A 22,393-nucleotide genomic window follows, 5' to 3' on the forward strand; every position below is an offset into this window, starting at 1 on the left:
AACATCAGCAATCTGACAACAGTGCGGTGAGGACAAGGACAGACAACATCAGCAATTTTACAACAGTGTCGTGCCCGCTTAGGAAGTGAGAGAATCTGAGGGTAGGGGACGGAATCCCAAATTCCCCACGATCTTCCCTCCATTAGACCTTGAGTGCTGATCTTGACACTAGTCATTCTGATTCCTACCTTCCCTACGATCTTCCCTCCATTAGACCTTGAGTGCTGATCTTGACACTAGTCATTCTGATTAGACCATGACCTGAAGTCCCGTATGCAGCATTCACTTAACGCACATTAAAGAAAACACGACAGCAAATTCTGTTGAAAACCCCATTTTGATAGTGAAAAATCTATTTCGATAAATAAACGAAAAAATCCATTTAGGTAGTAAATCAAAATATCCATTTAGGTAGTATATCAAAAAACCATTTAGATAGTAAATCAAAATATCCATTTTGATAGTAAATATTTTAAAGATCCATTTCGGTAGTAAATATAAAAAAATAAGTTTCGGTAGGAAGTCAAAAAGATCCATTTCGGTTGTAAATAAAAAAGAAACCAAGCATTTAGGTAGGAAAATCCATTTAGGCAGTAAATCACAAAATCTATTAGGTAGTAAGTCACAAAATCCATTTAGGTAGTAAATCACAAAGTCCCTTTTGTGAAATGTATGCACTGTCTATTCCTTTACATACACTAATGTGTTTCATCTTATTTTCAACCTTTTGTGATTTTTATGTATTACATGCAAGCTATTGATTGGATGTTATTGCCTGCCACATCAGCGTCAGATTTCTCATCACTGTTGTATATGTACAGTGATATAACTATATTTCTCTGCTCTGTTTATATATTTTCATTTCAGTCGTGCCTCTTTCCTGTATTCTGTGTGGTGATTAATTTGACAGTCTTAATAACCCCTTTACTTCTGGATTTTTTTCATTTTTTTTTCAATATCTGCTATTGTACTACAATATGATCTGTAATGTACTACAATATGATTTGATACCTAATTATGTTTATGTATGCATATGCATACATATCTGTATGTACATGTAGACATATGCATGCATGTGGGTATATGTGCAAATATGTATATGCATAAGGGTGTGTGTGTTTGGGGATGAGTGTGCGCATATGTGTGTGGGTGGGTGGGTGTGAGTGTGTGACAGTGTTCCCTTCATTATATTTTTGATGATGATGGTCCGTTGATTAGTATTATGATTATCAGTAGTAGTAGTAGTAGTAGTAGTAGTAGTAGTAGTGGTAGTATTTACTATTGTTATTATTGTTGTGTGTTATCGTTACTGTTTTTGTTGTCACAAGGACAGATTGGAAGACTAGGCAATGTCTAAAATCTTTATTCTTGAGTAATAAAGTTTTTGAATCTTGAATCTTGAATCTTTGAATCTCTGTCTCTCTCTGCCTCTGTCTGTCTGTCTGTCTGTCTCTCTCTCTACTATCGAGTTTCTTCTTTTATTTTTCCAGATCACTTGATGTAGAAAATCAGTTGTTCGTTATTCAAAATAAAACAAAACAAAAACAAAACAACAACAACAACAACAACAACAACAACAACAACAACAACAACAACAACAACAAAAAACAGCAAAAAAAGAGAACTTTGACATTCGTCGATACTATTTTACAGATGGTTTTCAAGAGGAAACGAGGTCTGCTTACAGCTGCCATCATCTGCGCTGTTTTCTGCCTGATGGATATTGCCCTAGCCCATCCTAACCTCCCCCCCACCATCCTCACCACCACCACCACCACCATCACCACCACTGACACCGCCGACACCACCATTTACACCACCACCGATACTACCTCTCCTGACCTCAGCAGTACACAGGCCTCCGACCTCGTCAGTCTTTCCCACTGGCCCCCAGAATACAGTACTTCTCCAGACATCCACACCGGCATCGCTTCCTACTACGACGAAGACTTGGGCGTGCTCAGCGACCGTGTGACGCTCTTCAACGAGCTGAAACCTCAGGTGATCGTGCTGCGTGTGTGTGTTGGGGGGTGGGGGTCGGGGTGGGGGGGAGTGGAGCGGGGGGAAGGGGGCGGGGGGACGTGGGGGGGGTGGGGGGGGGGCTTGCTATGTGCGTGTGACAGCAGAGGGTGTTTGTGAGACTGCATGATGTTCGTGCATGTGCGTTGTTCTCTCTCTCTCTCTCTCTCTCTCTCTCTCTCTCTCTCTCTCTCTCTCTCTCTCTCTTTTTCAAGTAACAAGCAATAATTTACTAAAACCATTGATTAGTATCCACAAAAGAGCCATAAAACCATTGTCAAATCTTCAACATTGACAGAAACCGATTACAAACAAATAGGTAGCTTTCCACTCTTCCACTCAAGGCTAAACTATTACACAATAAAGGACTGTTCATGCACAAAATCCTTCATGGCAACACTCCACCCTATCTGACAAATATGTTTAGTTTTGATAATTATCGAGATTCACATAAGATAAATCTTCCATTTACTACTATTTTTTTAATGTAAATCAAGCCTTGCATATTCAGGTTGGTGGTTATAGAATCATATCCCAGAAACTTTAAAAACCGAACCAAATTTTCAAAAATTCAAATCTAACTTATATATATATATATATACACAAAAAAACAACCAAATGAATCTCTCAAACTTGGCACCTCTTTAACCTAAAATGTACTGACTGTGTTTCAATATCATTAATATTTTATGAATATAGAAAATGATGTTTGCCATAAATTAACTTCCAATGTCCCATCTCTGTCAGTCTCTCTCTGCTCCTTTTTTTTCTTTATGGTTTGATCTTTTAAAGTATAGTCTGTCGTTGTGTCGTACTTAATTAGGTAATGTAGTGTTTTCATTCATGCCTTTTATTTTCTTATGTAATTGTGTGTGTGTGTGTGTGTGTGTGTGTGTGTGTGTGTGTGTGATAAATACGTTATCAGCTTCTTCAGATTTCGAAGTAATAATCATAAGCTGGAAATAGAAACAGGGAGACTCAAAGGCATACCACGAGAGTTACGACTTTCCAAGGTTTGTAACATGTCTGTGATTGGGGATGAGTTTCATTTTATAATGGAATGTCCCAATTATGATCAGTTACGAAATAGATATGTTCCTAAAAAATATTTGTCTCCAAAATCGGTTTCTAATTTTTGTAATATGCTCAAAGGAGGCACAAAAAAGTCATTTTAGCTGTAAGTAAGATGATTAGATTTGCAAATGTTGCCTAACAACAATTTTGGAGTTAAAAGACATTTGTGTTTTCTCAGCTTTTATATGACATAGTTGTGTATTGTTCTGAGCATGAAAACGTTATTTTCCAGTAATCCTCCATACTGCAATAGGAGTGTAAGGATAGTTAAAACTTGAAACTTTTGTGTGCTTACCTTAGCTTTTTTGTTTGTTTGTTTGTTTTTTGGTTGTTGTTTTCTTTTGTTTTTCTGGTTTTGTTGTTGTTGTTGTTGTTTTGTTGTTATTGTTGTTGTTTTTTGTTGTTGTTGTTGTTTGTTGTTGTTGTTGTTGTTTTGTGGGGGAGGGGTACCTTTCGCTTTTCTTCTTTGCCCTTGAGGGCTGGATGTAAAAAAAAGGGCAGTTATGCTTACCCCCGTGATATAAGAATTCGTTTCGTTTCGTTTCCTTTCGTTTCTTTTCGTCTCTCTCTCTCTCTCTCTCGTACCTGACTTTGGCCGGGAGAGGTTAAAACGGCGGAAGGATAGGACTGGGCCTCGTCTTCCTGTGCCGAGCCCTGGACAGAGTAATATGAGTTCACTGACTCGATGGTTGTAAAGGTTATGGAACATTTATTATTATTGTTGTGTCGTTGTCGTTATTGTTGTCACAATGACAGACTGGAAGACCAGATGATGCCTAAAAACGTTTCTGGAATCTCGAATCTTGAATGTGTGTGTGTGTGTGTGTGTGTGTGTGTGTGTGTGTGTGTGTGTGTGTGTGTGTGTGTGCACGCGCTCGTAGATGTTTACAACCTCTTTGATTTTACCTTGTTGTTTACCTGGATTTAGAATACATATATATGTTATAGACAGACAGACAGATAGATAAGAGGTGCCGTGGTTGAATCGGTTTAGGCGTTGGACTTATGGTCCAGTGGTCAGGGTTCGAACCCACTCTCGGCCTGACGTTGTGTCTGTGGGAAAGGCAATATACTCCGATGTTCCTTACTCCTCTCAGGTGTGAGAGGGTGCCCGACTGGTTAGGGAAGGAGAGGTTTGGGCCCCGCCTTCCTATGCCGATCCCGAGACACAGTGGATGTGAATTCACTGCCCTGGTAGTTATAAAAGGCTATCGGGCTTTTAAACTCTAACCTTTACACACACACACACATCTCTCTCTGGATGTGTGTGTGTATATATACATATATATATATATATATATATATATATATATATATCTGTGTGTGTGTGTGTGTGTGTGTGTGTGTGTGTGTGTGTGTGTGTGTGATATTTTTATGTTTTGAATGGGTCTGTTCGAAAGCGAGGCCCCTTGCTCCCTTTTCTCTTTTTCTATTCTTTATTTTCGTTTTCTTGTCATTTCATCGACTCATTTGTGTAAACGGTGTGTCGCGTGTCGCGTCGCGTCGCGTCGCGTCGCGTCGTTTCGCGTGGCGTGGCGTGGCGTGGCGTGTGTGTGTGTGTGTGTGTGTGTCCTTGGTAACCTTTGACATTGCCATTTTCTCTGGAAATACCAAATTTGGATTAAACACAATGAGAAAAAAAATTCACAGTTATACCAATTATAGGTTGTAGGTGTTCCGGATTAAGCTATATTGCCGGATCATCAACGTTTTATTTCGTTAAGGAATCGAATCCAAATAATTGCAATTTTGTTCTGTTTTTATCGTTCGCAATTAAAAGATGAGAATTACAAATCCTGGACAGAACACTTAGCGATACTCGACGTGTTTACTGCATATGGATGTTTTAAAGTGGATCCTGAATTAACTACAATGAACATGAAAGAAATTGAGTGGATGGCGTTGTAGTGTCTGTCAGTCTGTCGAGCATGCAGATCTAGAGAAAATGGCTTGTTGTGGTATACCCGAGGCGTTGGCAACGTCTCCTTTTCCGCGGACGTTAATGAAGTTCTCAAATAATGGAGATATATCAAAATATATGATAATGCTATTTAAACGGCGTTACCACCTCGAATAACATCTTTTTATGACGAAAAAATACCACCATCAACCCCCCACAGAAAAATTTTAAAAAACATTTTGACAATAATTTTTGAACGTCACTGGTAGGCGCGCATTAGCTCTGGAAGTCTATTCACTTTCGAATCGAATATGCTTGGTTCGAATCTGCTAACATACTCTTTTTGGACTCACTTGTGTGAACAATTTGAGTCCATGTTTTAACCCGGTGCTTTGTTGTGTGTGTGTGTGTGTGTGTGTGTGTGTGTGTGTGTGTGTGTGTGTGTGTGTGTGTGTGTGTGTGTGTGTGTGTCCCTGGTAATCTTTAGCAAATTCATTTTCACTGGAAATACTTGTCTGCCAATATCAAATTTGAATTAAACAAAATAGAAAAAAATCTACACAGACATACCAAGCGTTATTTCCGGGTCATTCATGGTTTATTTCGTTGAGGTTCGATCCCGATCCAAAAATCCGTAATCCTGTTTCCCAGTTGCCAGAACGTAGGCCCTGTTTGGTTAGAAGACAGCATGACATAGGTTTTCGTGTTCGCAATTAAAAGGAAAGAATTGCAACTTCTAGACAGAAAACATTTAGTGACACTAACTACATCATCGACGTGTTTACTGCTTATGAGTCTTTTAGATTGGTTACTGAATTAAATAGAATGAATATAACATAAATGTAATGGACCGTGTCAATAAATGCCCGAGATACACCAAAATAACACGATTTAAACAGCGTTCTCACTTCGAATTCCGCTTGTTGCTGCCGATGTTGTGGTTGTGGTGGTTGTTGCTGATGTTGTGGTTGTGGTGGTGGTTGTGGTGGTTGGTTGTGGTTGTTGTCGTTGTCATTGCTGTGGTGTTGGTTGTTTTGGTGGTTGTTGTGGTGGTGGCTGTGGTGGTTGTTGTGGTTGTGGTGGTTGTTGTGGTTGTGGTGGTTGTTGCTGTGGTGGTGGTGGTGGTGGTGGTGGTGGTTGTGGTATTGTTGGTTTTTTTTTGTTTTTTGTTTTTGCTGCCCCGTCATCTGCACCGTTTCATTGACATTACTCCCACGCCGCTCATTCCGAGTTCCCTAAACACAGCCACACCCGGGTTAGTCTTTCACACTCCCAGCGTCGGCAGTCCGCAGGGAACCATCGATGTTAGGTCGCCAGGAGGCCACACACCAGAGGAGACCCTGCACTGTCGATGAGTCACTTCGGTGATGTTCAGTGGTGCCTGTTCCGATTTAACGTACTTAGGGCACCACCTACTAAGCCCCCTACTAACGACAATGGCTTAGTCGCGGAGCCAGACTGAGTGAGCGTCCCTCCCAAAGTGGAAAGCGCCACCACGTCCCTCCAACAACAGTGCCCCATGAATCTGCCGACACTGAAGGCGTTGACAGGACTCACCCCAAGCACAGAAGTGGAGGGGTATCGAAACTGAGGTCACCATGAGAGCAGGGCATGGAATGCCACAGACTTTGGGACTGTTTTGTTTATAATGATGACGAAGGAAAAGTAGTCATGATATCCCGGCGTCAACTAGGCCCGAGAGATACACTTGCAGTGTTGGTCAGGTAATTAGAGCAACACACCCAAAGACGCATCCGTGAAGTGGATGAAACTCGACTGTGTGGTCCCAGTCTCCCCATTTAAGCCCATAGCACACTAACTCTGGCTAGGAGCCGGCCGCGAGCCGAAATACCCACCTCCGCTGTGATATCGAACCCACACCCTCCCAAATCGTCAGTCCACGACGCTAACCAGTTCGCCACGGCGGCTGGTTGTTGTGGTTGTGGTGGTGGTGGTGGTGGTGGTGGTTGTTGCTGTGGTGGTGGTGGTTGTGGTGGTGGTGGTTGTGGTTGTTGTGGTCGTAATTATGGTGGGTGTTGTGGGTGTTGTGGTTGTGGTGGTTGTGGTTGTGGTTGTGGCTGTTGTGTTTGTTGTTGTGGTTGTTTGTTGTTGTTGTTGTGGTTGTGGTTTTGAACGCCGCATTATTTGCAAACCGGAAGTGGACCTGACCCTTCAGGTGATCAACGTGGACAAGTACGTCTCAGTGCTGACCTACTGCCTGGGCTTCCCCGGCAACGTGCTTTCCTTCCTTGTCTGGGTGCAGAAGCGCATGTGTCACTCCTCGGGGTGCTACCTGGCGGCCCTGGCTCTGGACGACTTCCTGTTCCTGTCACTGCACGTGGTGCTGGAGCTGCACATGGTGTGGCGTCTGGACCTGCTCAACACGCCCGGCGTCTGCCAGCTCTTCCCCGTCCTCTTCCTGGCCGCACAGTACTTGGGGCCGCTGCTCGTGCTGGCCTTCACCACGGAGAGGTCAGGGGAGGGGGGGGGGGGGTGGAGGGTGGAAGAGGGATTGAAGGGGGGCGGGGGGGGGGGGGGGGGCAGGGGAATGATTGGTTGGTCATGGTCATGATGGTGGTAAAGGTGGTGATGGTAATGGTGGTGATGGTAATGGTGGTGATGGTAATGGTGGTGATGGTGATGGTGGTGATGGTGATGGTGGTGGTGATCCTCTTCCTAGCCGCCCAGTACACGCTGCTCGTGCTGGCCTTCACCGCGGATAGGTGATGATTGGTTGGTGATGGAGATGATGTTGAAAATGAAGATAGATGATTTTAGTCATAAGAAAAGTCATAATAATCATAATGATAGTGATGATGATGATAATGATGAGTGATGATGACAGTGGTGGTGGTGGTGACAGTGATGGTGATGATGGTGGTGATAGTGATGGTGGTGGTGGTGGTGATGGTGATGGTGATGATGATGATGATGGTGGTGATGATTGTTGTCACAACCCGTAAGGGGTTGTCCATGTACCCCCATGATAAATCAAAGCACAAAAAGTCCCCCCCCCCCCACACACACATCTAACTACAACAATTCAGTTCCAATCCTCCATGTTACAAAGTCACTGCAGCGCCATTCAGCACATCGACACTACCAGAGTTCACCTGACGCGAACTCCACCCAACAGCTGAAGACCGAAGTCAGTTGTAGACTCTAGGGTAAAGGTAGGATGCGGTGAGGGGGGCAATGGAAAAGGGTACGTTGGTAATGTGGAAGAGAGGGAGTACGAGTGGGCGTGAGGAAACTGGGGACAGGACAAGGCAGCAGGGAAACGAAGGCTGTTCCAGCTTCGAGCATGGAGTTCCGCTGATGCCAGTGGTACATGGAGGAAAGTCACAGGGAAAATCTGGAACAGTGAGCTCACAGTCTCTGCAGACTACACGTTCAAAAGAATACCCCACCCCACCCCAACTTCCTTAAGCACCATATATTAAACTAATCAGGAGGAAGGGGGGGGGGGGGGCAAGAGGATAGCTTGTTACATACAGCCCCTTCCACACAAAAGCTACTAACAAGAAAATCACATAAACTGTTTGTTATATTCCCCCAATAATGAAATGGTTAAACCCACACACATTTCTAAACAGTCCACCACAAGGAACCCCAAAATGACATGTCAGTGACTATCCTGATGGCCTCCAGCAATAGAAACAAAACCCAGTGATGTAATATCACAAACTTACAATCCTATTTCAATTACTGCAAAAATGTTTCGAAAAATCTATACTGAAGTTTGACAGTTTCCATGACAAAGCAAGTAAATTTGAAACAATAACCCGAGATGAATACATGGCCAAATAACATACCTAAATACAACACAAAATTCCACTAAATCCCCAAATATGTAGAAATAAAAGAAAAGTTACAAATCACATCACTAATTCAACACTACAAAGAAAAACATACAACTCCCTCACCTGTCACCAGGTAGACACAGAGCCACACCACTGGCCCAGAGTGAAAACACAGACCACACACAGAGGAAAAAAGAGTGACAAGGAAAATGCCCCACTACTTCTGTCAGACGGCACCCAACAGCTCACATGCTGGAACGGCGACCCGTCTCTTTAGAGAGCTTGGCATCAAAAGCGAAGCTGAATCTTTCTACTCGAACTACATTAATTCCTGAACTCGCTCAGAGTTCAGAATGTTCAAGAAACAGGAACATGCCACACACATATTCCAAGAGATGCACGTGCATACGCCCAGCGTTAAACCGAACGTGCACACGAAGGAGAGAGGGCGGTGGAGGAGATAGGGTGGTGAAGGAGAGAGGGAGAGAGAGAGGGGGGATGGGCGTGAAGAAGGGAGAGAGAAAGGGGGAGAAGGGAAGGAAAAAAGAGGGGCACACAAGCACAAACACACAGATCGCCAACGAGCCGTGACAATGGTGGTAATGAATGATGATGATAGTGGTGGTGGTGGTGGTGGTGATGATGATGATGATGATGATGATAATGAGGGTGACACAGGTACATCGCCATCTGCCACCCCTTCACCAGGGAGCACTACTGCACAGTGCGGCGAGCCCGGATGGTGATCGGGGTGCTGGCGGGGGTGGCGGTGGGTCTGAGCGGGGTGCAGGGCTACTTCTACACCATACAGCGGTCAGCAGCCCGCAACGACACCTGGGAGTGCGGCCCGCGACCTCAGGTACTGACACAACAAGTAATTCATTGTAACGCTGAGTGGGTGTGGTTTGTGTGTGTGTGTGTGTGTGTGTGTGTGTGTGTGTGTGTGTGTGTGTGTGACAACCACCACCACCACCATCAGCAGCAGCACCAGCACCAGCACCACAATCATCATCAACACCACCACCATCATCGTCATCACCACCACCACCATCATCATCATCATCATCACCAGCATCATCACCACCGCCAGCATCACCACCATCATCACCATCACATCACCACCACCACCATCATCATCACCACCACCACCACCACCACCACCACTACCATCACCACAACCATAATTATCACCACCACCATCACCACCATCATCATCGTCACCACCACCACCATCGTCCTTCTACCCCCTCCTTCTCCTCCTCCTCCTCATCACCATCACCATCACCATCACTACCACCACCATCATCAACATAACCACCATAATCATCATCACCACCACCGTCATCATAACCACCATAATCACCATCACCACCATCATCATCATCACCATCACCATCCTCACCATCACCATCATCATCATCACCATCATCATCACCACCATCATCACTATCACCATCATCACCATCACCATCATCATCATCACCATCATCAAGCCAAAGCACGAAGTTTATTGCACGTGCCTCCTTGGGGCACAGAAACAAAACACACATACCATATAGATAAAAAGTTCTGTCAAAAACATGCAAAAAACCCACCTAACACTAGTAAACAAACAGAAATCACCAAGTCAATGTTCCTTGACACCTGAATAATGACGCAAACAACCGCATGCAAATCAACATTAGAACATGTATATGTTCCATATTACTTGACTATTTCTCCCTGTCAACAAAGTTCTATCAAACAGAACAAAAACGTGTGGAAGAGACAAAGGATATCAATTCAAACAGTTCTCTTTGTGTGTGTGTGTGCGTGTGTGTGTGTGTGTGTGTGTGTGTGTGTGTGTGTGTGTGTGTGTGTGTGTGTGTGTGTGTGTGTGTGTGTGTTGTTGTTGTTGTTGTTGTTGTTCAGAAAGCAATAAGTAGAATTTCATCTAGTTTGTGCGGGTTCTATAGTATATTGACAAACATTTTTATCGGATGTCTTCAAAAACGGGACACAGAAATTCATCAGCAGTGTCATTTGTGGAAGATTTTTCACTTAAAAAAATTCTATTGTCATGGTGTGATGGTGGATGACGTCAAGTGATGTGATGATGTGATGTGAATGACGCCAGGTGATGTGGTGATGTGATGTCTATGACGCCATGTGATGTGATGATGTAATGTGGATGACGTCAGGTGATGTGATAACGTGATGGTGGATGACGTCAGGTGATGTGATGATGTGATGTGGATGACGCCAGGTGATGTGATGTGGATGACGCCAGGTGATGTGATGTGATGTGGATGACGTCAGGTGATGTGATGATGTCAGGTGATGTGATGAGGATGACATTATGTGAGGTGTATGACGCCACGTGATGTGACTATGTAATGTGGATGACGTCAGGTGATTTTATGATGTGGACGACGTCAAGTCATGTCATGATGTAATGTAATGTGGATGACTTCTGGTAATGTGATGATGTGATGTGGATGACGTCAGGTGATGTGATGATGTGATGTGGATGATGTCAGGTGATGTGATGCGACGTGGATGACGCTTGTGATGTGATGATGTGATATGGATGACGCTACGTGATGTGATGGTGGGGTATGGATGACGTCAGATGATGTGATCATGTGATGTGGATGACGTCAGGTGATGTGACGCGATGTGGATGACGCCAGGTGATGTGATGATGTGACGTGGGTGACGCCAGATGATGTGATGTGGATGACGTCAGGTGATGTGATGATGTGACATGGATGACGCCACGTGATGTGATGATGTGATGTGGATGATGTCAGGTAATGTGATGTGACGTGGATGACGCTTGTGATGTGATGATGTGACGTGGATGACGCTAGCGCTAGGTGATGTGATGTGGATGGCGTCAGCTGATGTGATGTGACGTGGATGACGCTTGTGATGTGATGATGTGATTTGATGTGGATGACTTAAGGTGATGTGATGGTGTGATGTGGATGACGCCAGGTTATGTGAATGTGTGATGTCGATGACGTCAGGTGATGTGATGGTGTGATGTGGATGACGCCAGGTGATGTGATGGTGTGCTGTGGATGACGCCAGGTGATGTGATGGTGTGATGTGGATGACGCCAGGTGATGTGAATGTGTGATGTGGATGATCCCAGGTCAGCATGAACGGCAACAGCAGCGTTCTGATCCTGTGGAACCTGAGCATTGAGGTCCTGACCTTCCTGTTGGTGCCCCTGGCCGTGTTGGTCCTCAACGTCCTCGTCATCTGTGAGATGAGGCGTCTGGCCCGCTCCCGCCAGGTGAGTCCTGCTGCACTCATTGATGAAACCATTGATGGTCCCACAGCCATTTACGGCCATCTTAAAGGTCCCACAGCCATTTACGGCCATGCTAATAAATAAATAAATAATAATAATAATGGTATTTATATAGCGCTGAATCTTGTGCAGAGACAAATCTTTGCGCTTTCACACCAGTCATTCACACGCATGCATAACTCTAAAACTGAAGAAACTGAAGACAAGGAAGAGGTAGGGGAGGGAAGCTATCTTGTGAAGAGGTGGGTTTTAAGGCCAGACTTGAAAGAGCTGAGTGCGGAGACCTGACGAAGCGAAAGAGGAAGTTCATTCCAAATACAAGGTCCAGAGACAAAGAAAGAACGGCGTCCAACAGTTCAGTGTTTGAATCTGGGTATGCGTAAACAGAGTGGATCCGAAGCCGATCGTAGAGAGCGAGATGGAGTGTACAGGTGAAGGCAGCCACAAAGATAGGAAGGGGCAGATTTGTGAATACGTTTATAACATAGAGTGCTGATCTTGTACTTTATTCTGTGTGAGACAGGGAGCCAGGGGAGATGTTGCAAAATAGGAGTGGTGTGCTCAGATCTTTTCTTTCTGAGGACGAGTTGGGCAGGAGAGTTTCGTATGCGCTGAAGGGATTGAATGGATGAAGCAGGCAAATCAGACAATAGGGAGTTACAGTAGTCAAGGCGAGAGAGAATGGGAGAAACAAGTCTAGATGTTGCGTCAGTGGACAGATATTTCCGAATGGAACTGATGCGTCGCAATTGACAGTAGTAGGATTGACATGTCTGACTGATAAATTTTTCCATGGACAATGTGTTATCAAGGACAACGCCGAGGTTCCTGACTGAGCTGGACCATTGCTTCGGTTTTGTCTGCGTTCAATGGTAACTTCTTTAGAGTCATACAGTTTTTAATGTTCAGGAAGCATTCAGATGTTTCTTGCAAGAGAGCGAGGACAATTTTTCAGGGATATCACTCTTCTGAAGTTGAGTGTCATCAGCATAGGAATGGTGACTAACATTGTGGTGGTTGATAATTTCAGCAAGAGGAACAGTGTACAGCGTGAAGAGAACAGGGCCTAAAACAGATCCCTGTGGGACTCTGTGTTTGATTTTAACAGGTTAAGACTGGAAATTATCGACGATGACTGACTGGAATCGATCAGTGAGATAAGATTTGAACGAGTTGAGAACAGTGCCGTTGATGCCAAATGTAAAATGAAGGCGGGAAAGAAGGACTGAATGGTCTTTCGTGTCAAAGGCGGCTGACAAGTCGAGAAGAGTGAGAAGGGAATTTTTTCCTGAGTCGGACACTAGCAGTACATTGTTCAGGATGTGAAGGAGAGTGGTTTCGGTGTTGTGGTCGGCACGATATGCAGACTGAAAAGGATGAAGGAGATTGTTGAAACAAAGGTGGTTGTTGAGCTGCTTCAGGACAGAATTTTCAACGAGTTTGGACAGGAAAGGAAGGTTAGAAACTGGTCAATAATTTTTCAAAATATTTGCATCAAGGTTGGGTTTCTTCAGAAGAGGCCAGACGATTCCAGTTTTGAAAGTGGGTGGAAACGTTCCAGTAAGAAGGGATGAGGTGACAATACTGGTGATTGTGGGGAGAAGCTGTGAGACACACTGGGAAAAGACAGAGTGTGGTACAGGATCAAGTTCACAGGATTTTATTGTCATTTCGTTCAGGATTTCATTCACTTCTGTTGCTCGCCATCGCCTTTCCAACTTGCGTTTTGCAAGTCGAATGTGTTGTGTGTACCATGGGGTGGAAGGCCTATCAGGCAGCAAATGGGTAGTGGGGGTACATGTTCATCCAGCAGTATGAGAGAACAGTGTTGTAATGTGTGGAGAAATTTTGGAAAGACGTTCAGCAGCTTGAGAAGAAAAGTGTTGATTTTGATGGATTTTAGGTTGCGACGAGTAACAGATAGTTTGGTGCTGGTTGGTTTTGAAATATTAAGCGAGAATACAACAGCAGAATGGTCAGTAAAAAGTTCGTCAGTTACAGTCACTGACGCAATCATGGCATCAGAGTCACGTGTGATGAGCCAGTCCAACGTATGGCCAGATCTGTGTGTTGGTTCTGTGACGAACTGAGATAGAGAATGATTGGACAGAGATTGACATAGGCGTTTGACATCAGTGGAGGTTTAGTTGTCGAAATGAAAAGTGAAGTCTCCGTTGATGATAAGTTTGCCAGAACGAAGGTTGTAGCGATCAAGTAGTATTTGGAACTCATCGTGAAACAGAGAAGACGTTAGGTTGTTTTTTACGACTAGGAGGAGTACGATAGAGGCAACAGAAGATGACTAAGTGACTGGGGACATTGAGAGTGACTTCAAGCATTTCAAAAGTATCATGTGGAAAGCTGTGGTGATGGGAGAAGGACAGGGAAGACTCCAAGATTTCTCTGTAGACGATGGCGATGCCACCTCCACGAGACAGTCGAGGAAGTGACTTGGTTTTGTATCCACGGGGGGTCAGTCATTTCAGTTTGGGTTCATGACCTAGTGACTTTAGCCAGGTTTCTGTAAGAAATATTATATCAAAGTTATGTCAAAAAATATAATCAGAAATATAGTCAGTCTTTTGATCAGGGCAGACAGATTGAGCATTGAACAGACATGCATGAAAGAGATCAGAAGCAGGCTGAGAGGAATTTGATGGTGAATCAGGTGAGTCAGACAGACCAGCAACAGAAGGAGACGGTGGTGACTGAGCAGCGGAGGACAGTGGGAAGGAAAAGAAAGTTCCGGGAGTTGAGACAGGTGTGAGAGGAGCAGGAAGCAGAGCAGAGCCAATCACGGGGTATACACCACAGTTTGGAAAAGTGTCAGAGAGGACAGTGTCACGGGAAGTAAAGGAGTCATCTTGAACATGAATGTTGAGGTTGTCAGTGACAGTCACAGCAACAGCAGGGCTGACATCGGAGACAGGACGATCAGCATGGAGGACAGGGCCCCACAAACGGTGAAGTCTGCCCGCTCTGGTTCCTCTCCTCGTCTTTGGTCTTACGATGCCCAGACTGATGATGCATTGAGTCGTGTCATCGCAAAGTGGGTGTTGCTTCACCCATCACATTGTTGACAGTAACGCAACAATGTTATTGACGTTCGCCATGGTGACAGTGGCACAACGAGAGCAGAGGTCAGACGGAACGAGAGGGCTGGGCACGTGAAAAACGTGCCAAACGGTGGAGAGTGTCGTTGGCAGGGCGAAGATGGTTGTTGACACGACGATTAGGGTCAGGTGAGCAGCATTCATTTGACAATGACTGTTCCGACTTTCGAGTCCTTGAAATGCAGCACATACACACATATATACAAGAGAGGCAAGGTCTTCAAAACTCACTTGTGACATGCACTTACTACAACAAATGAAGCAAAACACACAAAAAATCAATTGCAAAACAAGTCATGTGCACCTCCCAACATAAAAATATAGACCACACAAAGTTGTTTTGGATTTCACTTTTTTTTTCAAAATTAAAGTCACAAAGGACAAAAAAATCATTTCTAAGTCACACTTGCTTTTGTTTAAATGAAAGAGGAAATGCACCTAAGTGTGAACAACATACACAGGCACAAAGAATTTTATCTTGTAACCTCTCTCTGTCTCTTTCTCATACACATCTAATTCAGTAAATACATTCCACATTTGAACCTATTTTGTGCTTAAAACATGTGTACACAAACTACATAATATTACAAATTGTATTACTATAATGTCACTATATACTCTGTGTGTGTGTGTGTGTGTGTGTGTGGCCAAGGTCTGTGTCCCAGCAGTCTAAAATCAGTTATATAGACTGCTATCAGTCATACTGTATCATTGTTACAGAGCCTAACACACACACACACACACACACACACACACACATATATATATATATACATATGAACAGAACAAACAACTTTTATTTATCATATATCTATTGTCTTCATGAATAAAGAATGTTCTCATGTAATCTCTCTCTGTCTCTCTCTCATACACATCTAATTTAGTAAATACATTCCAAATTTTAATCTATTTTGTGATCAAAACATGTGTACACAAATACATAATATTACAAATCGTATTACTGTAAAGTCACTATACTGGAACAAATCCCACTTCTCTTCCACCCCACACTAGCACATACTACGCCAAAGTATCTGCACGATACTGAACATTTTCAAGGCAGTTAATATCATTGCCAATGGTTCAAACCCCTGGAGTGTATCAGTCAAGCCGAGGTCTGTTTCCCAACAGTCTAAAATCATTTATGTAGACTGCTATCAGTTATACTATATCATTGTTACAGAGCCTAAAACACACACACACACACACACACACACACACACACACACACACACCCCAAACAACTTTCATTTATCATATATCTATTATCCTCATGAATAAAGAATTTTCTCTTGTTATCTCTCTCCCTCTCTCTGTGGTACACATCTAATTTAGTAAATACATTTCACATTTGAAACTATTTTGTGCTCAAAACATGTGCACACAAACTACATAATATCACAAATTGTATTACTAAAATGTCACTATAGACTCTGTGTGTGTGTGTGTGTGTGTGTGAGAGAGAGAGAGAGAGAGAGAGAGAGAGAGAGAGAGAGAGAGAGAGTTTGAAGAAATTTGATATCAAAGTTCAAATTCACAAGACATGGCATAGTATTCAGATCTGTATTAAATTGTATGATATGAATAATATTGATTCAACCCACACATGTTCTTATCTTGAATACAAAGATGATATCAAGTTGACAGGATCTGTTGTTCAGGATGGCTGTGTTTCAAAGGCGTGTGACACTGTTGTCTAGCCTGGTGTCGTTTTCTTAGTACAGGGGTAGTCTGCCGCTGATGCAGAAACTGAGCCAGCGGGGAGTTGTCAGACTGGCCAGTTTTGAGGGTGGATTGCTGACTGACTTCATCAGTGGTTGCTGTCTCTGCCGTTGTTGTTGTTTTTCTTTCCATTCTCTGCCGCCTTCATGTGTTGTCGAACACAGTGTGTAACAAGCATCGTCTGCTACAAGCATGACACACTCGGTCTCGGGGTAAATGACGCCCCATTTTGCCATCTAATTTTATAGTTTTAAAGTTGATATGAAAATTGAGTATTTTGTTAAACTAATAACATGTAGAGCCAAGTACGAGTACTTCTAAGCGTCGTACGAAGTGAAAAGGACTTAATTTTGAAAAAAGTCCAGACTGGAATTTTTCACATTTCATCAAGGGTATTAACTCTCGTGGTTTATTATTTTTAACTGACAAAGAAAAGTGGTGATTCCAACTGACTTTGTTGATATTTTTATGGCAGTTTGGGGCATTATCCAGTAAGTGATGAGGTGTTCACAAATCTTTCTCTGAACTGAGTTGTTGTCACGATTCACCTATCTGGCTGGATGTGCATGCTCCGTTCTTTTTTTACTTATTAGTTTTTTGATTAACCAGGTTTTTATTGTGAATGGTGTCAATTTCTCCGTAGGTTTTTCAGGTGGAAGGTATTGAGCCTTTTCTTCTGACGAGCATGTGTGGTCCACGTCTCACTGCCATACAGCAGGTGCTAAGGACGCAGGCGTTGTATACAGCCATCTTTGTCTTCGTGGTCAGCTTGGGATTTGTCCACACTCTTTGTGTGAGGCAGGCTAGTGTTGTGGCTGCCTTCCCGATCCTCTTGTCGATCTTGGTGTCAAGGGAGAGGTTGTCGGTGATGGTGGACCCAAGGTAAGTGAATTGATGGATGGCTTCAAGCTCATAGTCATCAATGGTGATGGCTGGTGGAGATGGCGTGTCTTGGCCTAGGACGTTTGTCTTCTTGAGACTGATGGTCAGACCAAAATCTTTGCAGGCCTGGGAGAAGCGGTCCATTTGTGACCGCAAGTCCTGCTGGGTGTGGGTCACAACTGCGGCATCATCGGCAAAGAGCATGTCTCTGATGAGGGCTTCGCGGACTTTTGTCCTTGCTCTGAGGCAGGCAAGACTGAAGAGCCTGCCATCTGATCTGGTCCACAGGTAGATCCCTTCTTGCGCTGTGCTGAACGCATGCCTCAGGAAAAGAGCAAAGAAGATTCCAAATAGGGTGTGGGCGAGGACGCAGCCTTGTTTGACACCACTGCATACGTCGAAGGGCTTGGATTAAACTGCACCGTCCCTTTCACATTGGAGTGGAAGGACTCAATCAGGCTGTGCAGTTGGAGGGGTGGGGGGGCAGTTGCAGCCGATCTTTCGAAGAGCCCTGAAAAGGCCGTCTCTGCTCACTAGGTCAAAGGCCTTGGTGAGGTCAATGAATGCGACATACAGGGGCATCCTCTGCTCCCTGCACTTCTCCTGGATTTGGCGAAGGGAGAAGATCATGTCTACCGTGGATCTCTCTGCTTGGAAACCGCACTGTGATTCCGGGAAAACGCGTTTGGCCAGTTTCTGCAGGCGGATTAGAAGGACCCGAGCGTAGACTTTGCCTACAATGCTGGCAAGCGAGATGCCTCTGTAGTTGTTGCAGTCGCTCCTTTCACCCTTGTTTTTGTACAAAGTGATGATCTTGGCGTCCCTCATGTCCTGCGGTACAGCTCCCTCATTCCAGCACTGACACAGGACTGTTTCCAGAGGATGCAGAAGAGCAGTCTTGCAGTGTTTAATGAGGTATGGGGGAATTCCGTCACTGCCAGGTGCCTTGCCTGATGTCAGGCTGTTAATGGCCTTGCTGAGTTCGTCCTCAGTTGGCTCTGCATCAAGTTCTTCCATGACCGGCATGCACTTGATGGCATCGAGGGCTGAGTTGGACACCATGTTTTCTGTGGAGTAGAGGTCGTAGTAGTGTTCCGCCCATCTCTCCATCTGCTGGCCAGGATCGTTGATTACTTCCTCAGTGGAGGATTTGAGGGGGACAGTTTTGCTCTGTGTTGGTCCCAGTGCCTTCTTGATGCCATCATACATCCCTCGGATGTTGCCTCTTTCAGCAGCATTCTGTATCTTTTCGCTGAGCTCTGTCCAGTACTCATTTGCACATCACCTGGCGTTAAGCTGAACCTTACTCCTGGCGGCCCTGAGGATTTGCAGGTTCTTCTCACTGGGTGACCATTTGTACTCGGTGAGTGCAGCGTGCTTGGCCTCAATAATGGGAGTCATCTCTGATGATTTGACCTCAAACCAGTTGTGGGTCTTTCCGGTTTTCTTCCCGAAGGTGGCCATAGCAATGCTGTGCATGGTGTCTCGTAGCGTTTCCCATCTTTCTGTGGCAGATTCTCTGGGTTGCAATGCATCGAATTCTCTCTCAAGGGCCTCTGCGAACTGTTCTACAAGGTCTGGCTGAGACATCTTGCTGACGTCAATGCGAGAGTTCCCTTGTTTCTTTGAGCAGTGGAACTTCTTTGGTTGCAGTCTGATCTTGCAGCATACCAGAGAGTGGTCCGTGTCGCAGTCTGCGCTGTGGTAAGAGCGAGTGTGGAGAAGGTTTTTGATGGCAGCTCGTCTTACTAGGATCAGATCCAGTTGGTGCCAATGTTTTGAGCGCGGGTGCCTCCAGGAGATTTTGTGTTGGGGCTTCGTCCTGAAGAAGGAGTTGGCGATGCACAGTTCATGGCAGGCACAAAACTCAAGTAGTCGCTGTCCGTTCTCATTCATTTTCCCCACGCCAAAGGAACCGAGACAGGAGGGCCACGAATCGTTGTCTGCACCCACTCTGGCATTGAAGTCGCCCAGGAGAACAAGTTGTTCTGTCCTGGGGATGTTCCTTCTCCCCTCCCCGAACATACAAACAACACACTTCCTCCATACCCTCGATCTTGGCAGCATGTACGTTCCCGTTGTCAACACGTTTACATTCAGCTTCTTCTGTACAACATTATGTGGTATTCACATGCTGGAATGTTCCTTCGACGATTTATGCCTCCTTTTCAAACCATCAACTTGGAAAATTGACGTGATACGATGTGTGAAATCCTTGAAAGTGAAATGTCGCCTTCGTTTCTGTGCTGACTCGTTGTGCTGTGTGTGTGTGTGTGTGTGTGTGTGTGTGTGTGTGTGTGTGCCCCGCCAGGTTGGCGTACAGTGGGCAGGGCAGCAGGCCCGGACGTCAGCCACCACAGTGATGCTGCTGGCCGTGTCCTTCTACCTCATCCTCACCACTCTCCCCGTCACCATCGCCTACACGCTCTTCTACGAGTTTGACTACGACTTCACGCGGCACTCTCGCTACAACGACACGCTACACGACCCGCTCTTCCAGCGCTGGATGACCTACGAGCTGGTGCTGGCCTCCGTCAAGGAGTTCGGCACCACGCACTACGCCTTCAACATCATCATCTACCTCATCACCGGCAGAGTCTTCCGCAAGGAGCTCCAGCGGCTCCTCTCCAGGTTACTGTGCGAGAAGAGCTGGCTGTGCATGTCCAGGACCTACAGCAGTCTGCCGGGGAGCTTCCGCAGGGACGGCTCCAGGTCCCACCGCACGTGGATGTCCGTCAGCGGCAACACTGCTTCCGACAGGCACCATGACACGGAGACCGTTGTGTGACACACACACACACACCCACACACACACACACACCGGCCACACTGCCTCCATCAGGCACCACGACACAGAGACTGTTGCAGCCCCCCTCCTTGCCCCCTCCCTGCCTCGCCCCCCCCCCCTCTGCCCCCCCCCCCACACACACACAAACACATTTACCGCTGGCGCTACCTCCGACAGACCTCTTTTGACTATGACACCGGCGTTGTTGCTACACATGTATGTGTTTTATCTTATTCTGTTTTATTTTATTTCATTTTATTTTATCTTATTTCATTTTATTTTATTTCATGTTTACTTATTTTGTTTCATTTTAGTTTACCTTTTATTGTTTTGTTTATTTTATCTGATCAATTATTTATTTTTGTTTTTGTTGTTGTTGTTTTCAAAGACCAATGTGTTCAATCTTGTGTCGATTTTTTTTTTCGGCCTATTTAAGACCAAAGAAAAGAAAACATCAAAGGCGAAATCCATGAGTGATGCAACAACGAGATCTGAAAGGTGTGGTGCTGGCTGTTCGGTCCTAAAAACCTGCAGCCCCTGAAGATGACCAACAACGAGATCTGAAAGGTGTGGTGCTGGCTGTTCGGTCCTAAAAACCTACAGCCCCTGAAGATGACCAACAACGAGATCTGAAAGGTGTGGTGCTGGCTGTTCGGTCCTAAAAACCTACAGCCCCTGAAGATGACCAACAACGAGATCTGAAAGGTGTGGTGCTGGCTGTTCGGTCCTAAAAACCTACAGCCCCCTGAAGTTGACCAATCAAACGAAAGGATGATCAATGGTGTGATAGTGACTGGAAGTATTACTGAGTGGTCACGGATATATATATATATATATATATATATATATATATATATATATATATATATATATATATATATATATGTATGTGTATGTGTGTGTGTGAGAGAGAGAGAGAGAGAGAGAGAGAGAGAGAGAGAGAGGCGGCTGCCATCCTTGTTCGGAGAAGACGCGTTGTGAACTGTCCCTGGGAGGACATTGTGGATAAACAGAACGCTGAAAGCGACACACCAACCCTGTGCATCACACAGCATGTCTGTCACACCAACCCTGTGCATCACACAGCATGTCTGTCACATCAACCATCACACAGCATGTCTGTCACATCATCACACAGCATGTCTGTCACACCAACCATCACACAGCATGTCTGTCACACCAACCATCGCACAGCATGTCTGTCACACCAACCATCACACAGCATGTCTGTCACACCAACCATCACACAGCATGTCTGTCACACCAACCATCGCACAGCATGTCTGTCACACCAACCCTGTGCATCACACAACATGTCTGTCACACCATCCATCACACGGCATGTCTGTCACATCATCACACAGAATGTCTGTCACGCCATCACACAACATGTCTGTCACACCATCCATCACACAGTATGTCTGACACACCAACCCTGTGCATCACACAGCATGTCTGTCACATCATCACACAGCATGTATGTCACACCAACCCTGTGCATCACACAGCATGTCTTTCACACCAACCCTGTGCATCACGCAGCATATATGTCACACCAACCCTGTGCATCACACAGCATGTCTTTCACACCAACCCTGTGCATCACGCAGCATGTCTGTCACACCAACCATCACACAGCATGTCTTTCACACCAACCCTGTGCATCACACAGCATGTCTGTCACACCAACCCTGTGCATCACACAGCATGTCTTTCACACCAACCCTGTGCATCACACAGCATGTCTTTCACACCAACCCTGTGCATCACACAGCATGTCTTTCACACCAA

The 22,393-nt window shown here is 45.0% G+C and overlaps 1 protein-coding gene across 1 annotated transcript in view; it reads left to right on the top strand.

Moving 5' to 3' along the window:
* LOC143282266 (C-C chemokine receptor 1-like protein 1) overlaps nt 1-20,602 on the top strand; it is a 22,125-nt gene extending 1,523 nt beyond the window's left edge. Inside the window, exons 4-9 of the mRNA XM_076587866.1 lie at nt 1-26; nt 1,851-2,001; nt 7,170-7,465; nt 9,475-9,680; nt 11,961-12,079; nt 20,138-20,602. The exon at nt 1-26 is cut by the window's left edge and continues 12 nt beyond it. Of these exons, the coding sequence (XP_076443981.1) occupies nt 1-26; nt 1,851-2,001; nt 7,170-7,465; nt 9,475-9,680; nt 11,961-12,079; nt 20,138-20,602 (1,263 nt within the window). The remainder of the gene's footprint in view (nt 27-1,850; nt 2,002-7,169; nt 7,466-9,474; nt 9,681-11,960; nt 12,080-20,137) is intronic.
* Nucleotides 20,603-22,393: the final 1,791 nt, after the last annotated feature.

The sequence above is a fragment of the Babylonia areolata genome, chromosome 5 (genome assembly GCF_041734735.1).
Source record: "Babylonia areolata isolate BAREFJ2019XMU chromosome 5, ASM4173473v1, whole genome shotgun sequence".
In the NCBI taxonomy this organism is placed as follows: Eukaryota; Metazoa; Mollusca; class Gastropoda; order Neogastropoda; family Buccinidae; genus Babylonia; species Babylonia areolata.